General features: G+C 39.2%; 1 protein-coding gene and 1 long non-coding RNA gene across 3 annotated transcripts in view; both read right to left on the bottom strand.

Moving 5' to 3' along the window:
• The window catches only part of LOC116702639 (thyroid hormone receptor alpha), a 106,541-nt gene that overhangs the window by 69,882 nt on the left and 22,273 nt on the right, over positions 1-14,386 (bottom strand). The window contains exons 1-2 of one of the 2 annotated variants that reach the window (XM_032536960.1): positions 9,681-10,102; positions 4,303-4,364 (exon numbers count right to left, since the gene is read on the bottom strand). In XM_032536960.1, the coding sequence (XP_032392851.1) occupies positions 4,303-4,364; positions 9,681-9,712 (94 nt within the window). In that variant the 5' untranslated portion in view covers positions 9,713-10,102. Of the gene's footprint in view, positions 1-4,302; positions 4,365-9,680; positions 10,103-14,386 lie in introns of those variants that run through there. The other variant, XM_032536959.1, reaches the window with a different exon arrangement.
• LOC116702642 (uncharacterized) lies at positions 3,301-3,609 on the bottom strand. Its single transcript, XR_004335227.1, has 2 exons — positions 3,440-3,609; positions 3,301-3,379 (listed from the first exon to the last, which is right to left on the bottom strand). It is a non-coding gene; the product is annotated as an uncharacterized LOC116702642 (long non-coding RNA).

Below are 14,386 nucleotides of genomic sequence, written 5' to 3'. Positions count from 1 at the left end.
GAACCCGTCCTGTCCTGTAGACATGGTCCTTAGTTATTTATATTATAACTTTATTTATACATTTATACTGTCCAACCTGTAGAACCCGTCCTGTCCTGTAGACATGGTCCTTAGTTATTTATTCATGTTGGACCAGTCCAATATGACTGTCAGTTGAAATAAACCTTTTGTTGTAAGAAAACTTGTTTAATTTGTTATGAATCTATTTTGTAATTTTACATATGTTTAAAAATATCAGAATTCACATCGATGTTGTAATATCACATTCTGTCAATGTCGTGCAACCCTAGTGTGTGTGTCTGTGTGTTGGGAGTGCGGCTGCTAAATGTCATTTACAAATGATAGATACACTGAGGATGTCTGGTCTAGGGTCTAGGGTGGCCAGACGTCCTCGGATTTAGGGGACAGTCCCTGTTTAGGGTTGTCTGTCCCTGACCAAATACAGAAAAAAAAAACTACCTCTGTCCTTGTTCTGTTTTTAAAGACACAACATTAGGTTTTTCAATCAGATTGATAGTCAATCTGGTAATGTCCCCGTTTTTCTCCCTTTTTGGGGATTATGTTCCCAGTTTTGATCACGGACGTCTGGTGAATTTATATCATATCAGAATATTCTATTACAGTTAAGCACACTATGAATATTAAAATACGCCTAACCATTTGTACTGTATCATAACTACATCTATGACCTTTGTAGCAAAAAAAAACATGAAAATCCGTTTTGTATTCAGTGAGATTGATTAATTAAATGCGCTGACAGCTCATTTCACCTACCAAACACATTACACTGAGTGGAGCGGGTGACCGGTCCAAGATGGCGGCCCCACGGCTCATCAGCGCCAATAGGCAGTAGTGGTCAATGCGGCGTCTACTCTTTGTTATGTCTATGTCGACCACTCTTACAACTAACGACACAATCCACCATCTTGGACCGTCTTCATTGCGTTGCCTAAAAACCCCCGCGGTCTCTTCCCTCCCTCCTCCAATCCTGCAACCCCCCCCCCACACACACACACACACACACAAAGAGACACAGAAGACAACGACATGTCTTCCCACGTGCTTATTTGTTCCTGCTTTTTGTTGTAGTTTTAAAAGAAGTATATTGGTTTTGATTGATCGGAGAAATATTGATTGGCCATTGATGATTTTGAAGTTAAATAAATTCTACTTTACCTTAAATAGCAGTTGTTTGTGATTGTTTTTGTGTATTTGTTGTAATAACTGCTGGTTGAAAACAAGTCAGTGCTCGAATTCACCGTCCTGTTCCTTTCAGAGATACAAGATAAATGTATCAAATTAAGATCTGTATTTTGGGAACACCACCTAATTAGACTGTTTCACAGTTCAATATTGGTCCCTGATTCCAGGGTGGTGCCCTGTTTTGATTGTTTGTCAATTTGGTAAAATTGTAAATACCCATATTCATAACTTTAGGCAGTCACAAGGAGACCGCGCACCAGGCACTGAACAAGACCAAATATAACCGCAACTGCTCCAGTCTATGTAATCAAACAGGTGTCTTACTGCTCGTGCATCTTAGATGAGTGTGTACATAGAAATGCATAGGCTACATTACCGATGGATATCACATACAATTACACGTCATGTTATTGTGGTTGTTGTGTTAAGTTAAATGTTTGTTATATGGTAGGTAGGCTGTCACGAAGAGACAGTGCACCAGGCTACTGTACGAGACCGTAACCATGCCTAATGCATGAGTCTATGTAATCAAACGGGTGCCTAGGTTCTCGACAAGTTTGAGTTGTCAACCGATTCCCAGAAGCCTTTGTGTCCTCGTGCAAGAAAAGCCTTTTTCACCTTTGTAACATTGCCAAAATGAATCAAAAACTAGTCCATGCATTTGATCCTTCCAGGCTGGACTATTGTAATTCCTTACCATCAGGTTGATTAAATAAGTCCCTACCACTCTCCATCTTATGTTTTTTCACCAATCAGTTTTCCTTGGATTAGGGTGGCACCAAAATCCTGGTTATTGCTGTCACTGTGGATCTGCTCTGCGCCCTGCTATGCCCTGCTACACCCTGCAGTGTCCTGCTACATCTTGCAGTGCCCTGCTATGCCGTGCTCTGCCATGCAGTGCCCTGGTGTGCCCTGCTATGCCCTGCCACAACCTGTAACGCCTTGCAGTGCCCTGCTATGCCCTGCTACACCCTGTAACGCCTTGCAGTGCCCTGCTATGCCCTGCAGTTCCCTGCTACGCCCTGCTACACCCTGTAACGCATTGCTGTGCCCTACTATGCCCTGCAGTGGCCTGCTACACCCTGCTACACCCTGTAACGCCTTGCAGTGCCTTGGTATGTCCTGCAGTGCCCTGCCACACCTTGTAACACCTTGCAGTGCCCTGCTACGCCACGAACTACTACAACTACTATTTATAGTCATAGTTCCATTATATTTACTGTGACTATTATTGCCAGTGTTCCTCACACCCCCAACTGGCACCGGCAGAAACTGCCTGCCAAGAGCCTGGGTCTGTCCGAGGTTTCTTTCTAAAAGTTTTTCCTCACCACTCTCGCAGTAAATGTTTGTTCTTGGGGGGAATAACTGGAATTATAGGGTCTTTGTAGATTAGAGTGTGGTCTAGACCAACTACTGTATATCTGTAAAGTGTATTGAGATAACATTTGTTATGATTTTATACTATGAATAAAATTGAATAAAATTGAAGTAAAACCTATTGTTGTTATTATAATCAGGTGAACAAATGTGGAATCTTCAGCTTACATTAAATGTTTAGTACGTAAATATATCCTTGTTTTATAGGGTTAAACCGTATTGATAGAGTTGATTGAATAGCATACCTCTTATTAAATTTAAAGACCTATCAGTTTTTTAATCTTTAATAAAGATAAATTATGTAATATCAGCGCTTCATCTAACTGTTGACCGCTTCCTCAGATCAGAGCAAAGAAAGCACCACAAATTTACTTCAGGTCTCAGTCACCGGCAAGCAAACACTGAATATTACAAAGGACAGATCTTTTTCTCTACACTTTTATAGTTATTAATTGTTGGAAAGACCATTTCAAACCAAATATAAAAAAAGTGTGTATTGGAAATTATTACCAACCCTGCCTTTAATCAGTGACATTTAATTTGGTCGCCTGTCAATGGCGTCATTTACAGTAAGCTTTAATCCCTCTAGTTGTTCTATCTTCCGGAAAAACACAGGTAACACCAGATGATATGTAAGAGAGTAATTGAAAATCGTACAATGTCACAGAATTACATTCAGTAGCAGTAATACTGTTTCTTTTCTGGCACAAAGTTTTTTTCAACTAATCACATGGCACCTTGAAGCATTGTAACACAGTAGAGACCTGAATTATTGATATGAAATTTAATATCAATCTAGCTTACTATGGGCTATGTTGACATAATATCGATCTAGCTCATTACTATGTGCTATGTTTACAAGTAGCTCATGGTAATGCTTGGTGGTTACAATGTACATTAAAACTATTTTATTAGAATGACATGACAAAAATGCAGAAACGTTACTAAACGTAACATGAATAAAACTTTAATGCATTAACTTGTCAGTGAACAGATAACACTTTCAGATCCATGTATAATTGGTAAAAATGATTGCTAAATGAAGTTTCCAACTGTAAATCACAATCATGTTGGAACTGTTAGCGTGTATGGAACCAACATATTTTTGACATGTAAACTGTGTGTTTATTTTAACCAAAACTAGAGTTGTGAATGTTAGAAAAGTGGAAAGACAAACCAAAATGGCTTTTCATAGTTTTAATAACTTTGTGTCTGTCGACTTTGAATGAAGTATGTTTTATGATGATAAAATTACAGTTTTATTATATTGGTGGCTTTAGCAATAAGAATTTCTGGGCTGTTTCATGAAGAATCTTAGTCTTTAATAGAAAGGTCAACCTCCTTAGAAATCCTTTCCATAATGTTATCAGACACTTGCATAGAACAATCTAAGCCTGTCAGTGGTAAAACAAGCACTTTTGTGGATGTAAATCAAAGGTGCGCAATTGCCCTATTAACTTACATTGCAGATTGTTTTGCTGACTGACAACTGCAGCGGCCATGCGAAATACTGGACAAATTTTAAAGACTGTTGTTCCCATCAGTCACTTACACACACAAAACAAAAGAAAATAGGATCCAAGATAAAAAAAAATAACTTACCCTTACCTCCCAACATATCAAAAGACTAAGTGGCTTGAAAGAAACCTTGAATTGTGTTCACTTGTTTGGATGTGAGACGTGAAACACAAAGAGGCAAAGGTGGAGATGATAAATCCTTACCAGACACGCTCTTCACCGAACATTGGCTGTTCTTACTCTTTCTCTTCGGCACATCTGGCCACCTGGGAGGGGGGGAGTGAAAGAGGATGGGGAGAAAGAAAAGGAGAGAGTAATGTTACAATGCAAAAAACATTGATGAGTGATGAAAGTGATGAAAAAACATATTTTTTTGTTATCCATTATTCTACCATTTTGCTTACTTGTATAATTTCCTAAAAATAAATGAAAAAAAAAACAGTTAAAAGTTCTTTTACTATCTTGTCAAACCAACTGACTGTAGCTTAAAGCTGCAGTCGGTAGAACACAAAGAAAAATGCCAGAATTTGAAATAGAGAAAGACCGGGCAGCACGGGCAATTAACGTGCAGAACAGCCAATAGAAACTCTTTCTCTCTGAAAGTGAATTGGTGATTGGCCAAAGTCTCCAGTCACAGCTGGATATTCTGAATCTAAAGCCTAAAAACAGAGCCGAGAGGAGCACAGGTGCAGAAGTTTTCTCCCAGGAAACTTAAATTACAATTCACCGAAAGATTATTATAGAAATTTGCACAACACCAAAAATTAGGTTTCAACAGCTCTAAAGCTATTGATTTTCTGGCCATCTAAGAGAAGCTAAAAAGCTACACAGAGCTTCATAGAACAGCAAAGTTGGCTGATTATTCATTGTGGATGAAAAAATTCAACAGCACCAAACTTTTCCATACAAACAAACATCAAAGAAGAAAAACAAAATTGCTTGGCGGCTGTCACCCCTAAACAGCTTGACCGGAGGTATGTCTGAGTCAATTTTCTCTTTTCATACAATCTCTTCTTTCTTTAACCACTTTTAAAAAATATATATGGAGGTCATTTAAAGCCTATACCAACAAATGCGCGCGCGCACGCACACACACGCACGCACACACGCACGCAGGCACAGACGCACATGTGCACACACACACACCTCTTCCCTATCTCTTTCTGTAATTCTCCATCTAGCTTTTGTTACTCTCACAGGATGTAGTCTGCATTTGCTCCTGGCAGCAGATAAGGATTAAAGTCCTCTCTCCCTCTTTTTTTTTGGACTATCTATCCCCTATGTCTGCCTGTTTGCTCTACAGCCCCCGCCCATTCTCCTTTTCCTTCCCTCGTCCACAAAATTTCTTTCTCTGTTCCTCCCACTTTGGCTACCACCCATTTCTTCCTCTCTGCTCTTTCAACTTTCCTCCCAGACATTTCTCCTCTCCTCTCCTCTCCTCTCCTCTCCTCTCCTCTCCTCTCCTCTTTCAGCAGTGTTAGGTAACACTGCTCTCCTCCCATCATCCCCTCCCTCCCTCGCTCACTCCATTCCTCTCTCTGGCTGTCAAATCCACTTTCCTCTTCCAACCAAAAAAGCAAAATCCTCTGATGTCTCTGTTCTTGCTTTGCTTCACGGTTGAGCAGACTTATTAATTGCCGTTGAGCAGACTTATTCATTTTATTGCAGTGCACACGGCCAGGGAGTAACATGGTGGGAAACTGTCTGGTCTATGATCACTGTGAGGTGAGCTGCTACCATAACATAAACACCCACATTATTATATCTTCCACTATTACAGTAATTCAATAAACCCCATTTTAAAGAGCGTGTGATAGTGATGAAGTAATACTCAAATTTGTTGGATGGTTGTGGCATAAAAACACTGGAGGCCTAGTGTCCATTTATGCAACCACAGCAATTGAAATAATTATTGGCCTCTAAACCCTAAGTCAAAGCAGACATATATTGAGGAAAAAAACATTAAAATACTACGATTGTACAGTAAAAAAGATGACATCTTTAAAACTGTGACTATGCAATTTAAATCCATTCCTGGACACTAGGTGGCAGCAGAATAGGCTAAAAACATATCTTATTGTTCTGATGCTGAACGTGCTCAAACCTATTGCCTATTTATACATGAAGAGGATTCAGAAACATTGTCATCCCATTGGAATTTTGTTTATGTCCACCTTACAGACGGAAGTCCAGTATTTACAGGTTGTTTTTTGCTGCATTTTGGTCTCCAACTTCTCAGGGAAATGTTCTGATTCTTTTGCTGCTAAAGGCTCCACTTTGTTCAACAGCTATTTGCCACCCTTGTCCTTGTCATTATTGTGGGCATGTAACAGTACAGTGGGTTTATCATGCAAAGTTTGGACTGGATAACCAAAACAAAGTTAAAAGAGGCTAAAGTGCTGTTTGCTAAACCTTGTCCTCTTACTTTTGCTCTCAAGTTTTCTGTTCATGCAGATCACATGCAGTTAACAATGACAACGATAAAAGAAAAATGTAATACCACTTGAAATCATAGTCATTTTCAAACAGTGGGTTGTTGAATTGATACAGCGGTAGACACAAGCAATTCAATTCAATTCAATTCAATTCAATTTTATTTATAGTATCAATTCATAACAAGAGTTATCTCAAGACACTATACAGATAGACCACACTCCAGAATTTACATTCTGCAAGCAAGCAGACAAGCAGTCCTCTAACCGCTGGCCAACGTCAAGGGATGCAAATTTTAAGCAATTTATGTAATGGATTGTCGGCCGGCTTAACATTCAATTAGGCTAGATTTATTATTAATTATGGCCGATGTTCAACGCAAAATCAGAGGAGGCCAAATTAGGCTTTATTTTTGGTTTTAAAGCAGATGGCCCCGTTATATTGGTAAGTCACCACATTTCTTTTAAGAATTCTCACCAAATGAACTTAAAGGAAAATTCCCGTCAATTTCCAACGTGTAGCTCTGTTTTTTTAAAGTTGTAGTGCTGTCAGTAGTGAGACAAATTCAATTCAATTCAATTCAATTCAATTCAATTTTATTTATAGTATCAAATGAAATGAAAAACAAAATGAAAACAATTGGTTCAGTGTACACCGAGTTAGCCTCCTGCTAGATTTTGCCCCCAACAGGCTTAAACAGGGCAAGTTTTAAACATGTTTTTAGCCTCTAAACATACTCAAAATGCAGTTAACAGTGCCTTGCCATGTGCAGATATTCCTTCTGATTGAACACAGTGAATTTGACTGCAGTAGATGTGACAGTAAGGCATGAAAGTTGCGACACTCGACTACTGTGGACTTCACTGGAAAACAGAAAATATACAGGTATGTACACTGGCTAAATTAACACAACATCTTTCTTTCCCATCTACTGCAGTCAAATTTTCCAATTATTTTATTAGATAATACATTTAACTAATACCTTGTCTGTTGTCTTTAAGTGAGCCGATACCACAGGTATCTTGGATGTAAGAAAAAAAAAAAAGTGACTTGATTTGGGACTTGATTTGCCTTAAAGGAATACAACAGCGCTTGTTGAAATAGAGCTTATTACGGTCTCCCCTAGCTGTAGATAGGTGGGCCAATGCATTTTTTTTGTCTCAGTCGATGCATTGTCTTAGTCCGGTGCAACACTGGCAGTGCTACCGCTAGTTAGCTTGGCGTAGGGAATGGAATCATATGTTGCCGGTTAGCATGTTATAGCTAACTATATAATATAATAGCTAATAGCTGACTGTCACAAGTCAATATTTGCCTAGGAATTTGTCTAGTCCTAATTTGCATAGCTATTTGTATTTGTTAAGAATACGCAGGCCATAGTCTGGATTGGGACAAATTTTTCTGTCTAAGCCTGGCCCGCACAGAGCCGTGAACCCGGCCCGAGCCCGACAGGCATTAAGAAAAATATGTCCAAGCCCAGTTAAAATCTCTTTTTTCTTTAAACTAATGACATATGTAGGCTATGTTTTTTGGTGTGTAAAGCCTGCTTTTATTAAGCAACTGTAGGAAGGCATTTGAAAATGTCAACCGATGAGTGCTTAAGTGCACACGGGGAAGCAAGCATATGTTAGTAAGCGGTTTAATTTAAAATGTTCAATGTGTTAACCTTTCTTGCTGGCTTAGTTTCCAACAGTGGTGGTTAGAAAACCAGGGGAGACTTGTTACCTCCAGGGCTGATGTTATAAAATGAGTAACGTTGGGGTTAAAATCTCGTTTCTGGTGAGCAAAATAAATGAACTTGGCTTTCAGTTTGGGGTTTATTTCGGACACCGCACACACTGTGTACAAAACTTAAACTTATTCCACCAACTCTGCTTCGGTCGCATCTACAACACGTCTGCTTCCTCTCTCTATCTCTCTTCTGCCCACTTCCCACAAACACGGACCCACACAATGTTTTTAACTTTTTCTTACGTTTTTTCCCTTTTGTCCTTTTTTTTCAAAACTTTTGACACTTTTTTTCACTGTTTGTCACTTTTTTGAACGTTTTCAACACTACATAACACTAACTTTAATTTACAGTTATTTTTGGAATTTATGATCAATAAACCTCATTTCTAAGAAATTATACCTAATGTTTGAGTTAGAAAAGCAGAAATTAGGAATTATTTAGACTAAAATTAAAGAAATGTATGTTGATGGATAATTACAGACTGGAATATGTCAACTTTTACTCAGTACTATTTCAAAAACACTTCAATTGTTTTTTTCAAATGCTATAAAATTGAATAAGACACCCCAAAATTAATGAAAGTAAAGATTTGTACTTGCCAAAGAGTGTTGTGTGGAATCAGTCATGTTATTTTGGGTCATTAAAAGAACATTGATATAGGAAAACGGGTCAATTTGACGCGAGGACAACATGAGGGTTAAAGGAGCCGCAGCACCATTTTACAACATGCCTTTTCGAGCTGATGTGACCGAGCCGGACCATAATTTCTAAGTATCTGTCTGAACCCGGCCCGGCCTGTCGGGGTTGGGTCGGGTATCCATACCTTAGCAGGCCACAAGAAGCAATCAGTTTTTGTTTTTTTATTATTATTTTGGCTCACTTTTGAACAAAACATGCTAACATGTTAACCGGCAACATAGGATTCCATTCACTACACTAAGCTTACTAGTGGCAGCGTTGCTGGTGTTGCACTGCACTAAAGCAATGCATGCACTGAGACCCACCTATCTATAGCTAGGGGAGACCGTGATAAGCCCTATTTCAACAAATGGTGGTGTGTTCCTTTAACTAAGGACTGAACACAATTTGCAACTTGACCCAAAAAATACAACTCAAGACTTGGAACAAATTACTTGAAACGTACTTAGGCTTTGAGCAGAGATTACTTGGACTTCAGAGAAAAAAAAAAAAAAACTGTCAAAATTAGTTAATGAACAGGAATATTACAATTATATTCTCAGACATCTTATTAGATAAAATTACTTTAATGTGGTGATAGTCTGGAAATTCAATTTGTGGGCACACACATACATTCCTTACTTTATCAGTTGTAAACATGCGCTACGGGACTTGGATGCCAGCAGCAGCAGCACATACATTTTTGAACACAGAAATATATTCACAGAAACACACCAACCTGTTGATGCAGTATGGCTGTAAGATATGCATGTTGCTCAATTTGCAGGAATCTCAGAAGAAGAGAACCCTGTTTCAGCCGCCCAAAAAAGTCAGCATGAGTCAGTGCACGGTTCCCACTCAGCCTTATTAACATTAAACTTAGACTGTTGTTGCTCCGTTTGAGTAGTATTGCAATAGTGCCACTTCTTTAAAAGCAGAAGTCTGAGTGTGTTTGGCTGCAGCTTTTGTTGATCTATAAACCACCAAGAGGAGGTCCTTTAATCTTCGGCCTCCACCAAGATGAACCAACCTCCCAGTGACCCGAGCGCTCAAGTCCATCCGAGTGAAGTACAGTAAAGTCTAGAGCAATCAGCTGCGATATCTGAGGGAATAATGGCTCTTTGCCTCAGACCTCAGGCTGCTGGAAGTAACAGCTACTGTTTTTTTCCCCCCTCCCTCCCTTCTAGTTGATCTGGTCCAGCCTCCACAGCTCCCCCGTGTCCCTGTCTTTCTGTGTGGTGACAAACTCCCAGTCATCCTTGTACAACCCCTCTTGCTCCTTTTCACTTCCTGCCTTTGCTATTCTGTATTTATTTGATCTTTCTCCTCTTTCATTTCTCTATTTTTTTATCTCTCTGTCTCTGTCACCTGGTCTATTATCTTTTTACAATCTTACTCCTGTCACTTTCTCCCTTCCATTCTTTTCCTTCTGTTCTGCTCTTTTCATTTTGTCCCCAGAAGAAAACCAAACCAAACAAATGTGGTCTATCTCAATACAAACTCAGTTAAGCTTTAATGCTAACTAAATGACATAACAGCAGGCTAATGTGGTCTCGCCAGTAGAGCTGAGTGAAGTATGAGGACACAGAGATTTGTGATATGTCATTGATTCAATTAGACTGCACAATGACCTCACTAACCTCCAAGTATACTCATGAACAGTTATTGTCAAGGGCTCAGTAATAGCAGGATTCAAAACTACAATGAACAGTGTTGTTCAGCATACAAGCTACACCACATGCTAAGCACCGTCTATTGTAAATACTAAAATGAAAAATGAAACTATTTCAACAATAGCTTGTGGCCTGGCTGGCAATGAAAAGGCTGGTTCTAATGAAGGCTGGGTTAAAAACATCAAAAGAGGGTTGTAAATAAAATACTGGTTTTACTAGTTATATCTAGGCGTCCCTGCTTTGTGTTTTTCAATCTATTCTAAGCTACCGCACACAGAAACGTACCGAAACCTTGCACGCTTTGTACAATGTGTAGCTAGTAGAGTTTATTCACTGCAGATAGCTGACTAATTACTGTAAGCTAACATTAGCTTCATGAGTTGGTTGAAAACACTCTCTCTGGCTGATTTCTCAATATTTCCAGGATCACAACTATGGGTAGCAAGCTAGTTAGCAGGACATGCTAACGTTTGTAGCGTACGTTCGAAAATATAAACACACAGTTAAATCCATTCTGTACACCTTTGCACTTGTAATTTTGGTTTAAAAAAGGGTGAAAACCAAACCAAACTCAATCCAAACCAAATAGCCAAGGGTGTGGCTGTCAAAGATAATGCCGGTTGTTAATAAAGGCTGGTAAATATTGAAGGTGGTTGGGGTTTATCTTTATGACAGCTCATATGGTAAATTTAGCATTATGCACATTCGCCCCACACAAATCCCATCAATACACTACACAATCAATAAACAACAGAAACAAGTCATACTCCACACATTGCTTCCCCGACTTTTTTTTATTTTCAACAACAAATTTTGTTTTAATTCACAAGTTGTATTTTTTCAATCAATGATAAGCTACCGTCAACCCTACTGTCAATGCTACACACAGAAACCTCGCACGCTGAGTCTGACTCACTGACAACTGTAGCTAGCAGAGTTTATCCACACCGCTGCAGATCGCTAATTAATTTAACTAGTGTTAGCAAACACAGTCTTTGGCTAATTTCTCAATGATTCCAGGGTTACTACTGTGGGTATAGCTGACTTACGTCACCTTCAGAAGTTGGTTGAAAACACGGTCTCTGCCTGATTTCTCAATGTTTCCAGAATCACAACTTTGGATAGCAAGCTAGCTATCCGGACATGATAACGTTTGGGGCTTACATTAGAGCATATAAATGCACTGTTAAAGTGACTCTGTATTTCTTTGCTCTTGTATTTTTCTTTTTTTATGGTTTTAAAGAGGGTTAAAAATAACACCATCCAAACTTGACATCTTTAATATTAGACACAGGTATTTCATTAATTGCTGTTAAATATAGAGTTTATCCGCACCGCTGAAGATAGCTAACTAATTTATGAGTTGGTTGCAAACACAGTCTCTGGCTAATTTCTTAATGATTCCAGGATTACTACTGTGGGTTTAGCTGACTAATTAATGTAAACTAACGTTGGCTTCAGGAGTTGGTTGAAAACACTGTCTGTTGCGGATTTGCTCTGCCTTTGCTCTTGTAATTTTCTTTTTTATGGTTTTAAAGAGGGTTAAAAAGAGGGCGCTGTTGAGCAAGATATGGAGTAAGACATGTTTGTAAGCGCTCCAGCAGGACCAGTAATAATTTTATGTTTCAACGTCATCCAAACTACAAAATACTACTTAAATCATATACCCCTGTCGTCAACAACCATCAACGTTTGATATCAGTTGCTTTTGTTGCCGGCAAATCTCTGCAAATATGACTTCATTGCTTCCACCAATACAAGGCCTGAGGTCTGGCAGGTGCTCAAGGTATCCCCAACTGACCTGTTGCACAAACAAAACCAGGAGTTACAAGCATGGATCTGGACGTGATAAAGTCAGACATCCTCTCCTCTCTGAGATCGGATATTTCAATAGCGATAAGCCAGAAACTAAAACACGTGTTAGCTGACGATTTTGAAACACAAAAATGTGAACTACATGTGGTAAAATCTGAAATTGTAAACAACCTCACTGTCATCCGGTCAGAAATTGAGCAAATGAGAGGAAATATCAGACCAAAACCAACCTCGGTCAGATGAAGTTGTTTACCTACAAACCACAGTGAGCACTCTTAAAAGTGAACTGGACAACCTGAAAGGAAAATCTGAAGCCCTAGAGGGTAGATGAGACGAGGGAACATCCAGATTGTGGGAATCCTAGAACAGCCGGGCTCAAGCCCATCCATGGCAGTTTCTAAACTACTGAAAGAGACACTGCGGATGGACAAATATATCAAAATTGATCGCTCTCATTGCAGCCTCGGGTCTAGGAAGGCATGAGATAAATCCCATGCCATTGTTACAAAATTACACTATGACAGAGACTGTATGGAGATTTTAAGAAGAGCTTGAGATCTGGCCCTACTTTGTTACAATGGGAACCCAGTGGCCTTCTACACGTATTACACAGCGAGTGTAGCCAGAGCAAGAGCGGCCTTTACGGATGTCCGAAACTACTCGGAGGACAAACAGGAGTCTGATATGGTCTGCTTTTTCCAGCCAGATTCTGAGTCACACACAACAGAGAGGAGAAGGAATTTCGGGATGTGGCTGACGCGATGGACTATGTGAAAAGGAGAATAATTCCAGGGACAGAGACTGAGACCTGATAAGTGCACCTCTAACATGGTGGGAAAAGAACATTGTTAATAAGTACCTGAGTCTTTATACAGGGTGGCTACAGGTATTAACAAGTTAAATTTAAGACTTTTTAAGACTTTTTAATACCAATTCTAAATGAAATTTAAGACCAAATTTACGATGGAAATACAAAGTGGAAATATACAGTAATCTTTCCAAGTAAACACAAAATTAACAGTATGGTAAAATGACAATAATCTGTTGAGTTTAAGAACATTGACTTAATGTGTGTAATCTGAAAGCATAACACAAAAATGTAATTGCTGTCCTAAATTATATTATTACAATATTTTCAGAACATTTGGGTCCCTTGAACAAATAGTTATAACATCAAGTGAAATAACATCAAGTGAATATTAAAAAAAACACTGTTCCATTTGAACAAAAAAATTATTAAATGCCAATTCCAGCTGCTTTTAAAATGCAAAGACTCTTATATGATTTGTGCCTAAAAGAACACAGAGAGAGAGAGAGAGAGAGAGAGAGAGAGAGAGAGAGACTTAGATGGATGGGTTGCAGTTTGTGGAGGACTCATCATGGAGAGAAAGTAGACAGCAGTGTGTATGAGTGTTTTGCGGTGTGGGAATGTGTGTGTGTGTGTGTATCTATCTGTGTGTTTTCAGGTCTCCAAGTGACCAATTTTTGTTCAAGTTTTGATGTCTACTCCTGAGCTTTTGTGAATATACTTGGAAAACAATTCATATACTATAATAAACAAAACAGTGACTTTGCACTTGAGAAAGCCTTCCCAAAAGAGTGTCCTTACCAATTTATAACGATCACGCCACGCAAGTCCAGTTGTTTGCTTTTGGTTGTCTTTCAGTGTTCGGAACTAATTACAAGCACCGATTTGACTTCTTGATGAGGTTTTTTGATATATGGCGCCAATCCAAATTTAGCCACGTATCTGGTCTTGTCTTTTCCAGAGGTAAATGACTGTACAAGCCTTGAATCTGGAAGCATTACTTGGAACACTTCTTCAGTCCCGTCATTTGACCTGTATGAATTGTGTCTTGTCACGGTCCTCAGCCCCCCCGTCCCCTCTGCTCCGAGTGTTGGCGTAGAGCCACAAACTGCTCGTAGGTCAGCTGGCGTTGTTGGCTGTAGATTTCCC

The sequence above is a fragment of the Etheostoma spectabile genome, chromosome 15 (assembly GCF_008692095.1).
Source record: "Etheostoma spectabile isolate EspeVRDwgs_2016 chromosome 15, UIUC_Espe_1.0, whole genome shotgun sequence".
Taxonomy (NCBI): Eukaryota; Metazoa; Chordata; class Actinopteri; order Perciformes; family Percidae; genus Etheostoma; species Etheostoma spectabile.
This window is presented reverse-complemented; position numbering and strand designations above follow the sequence as displayed.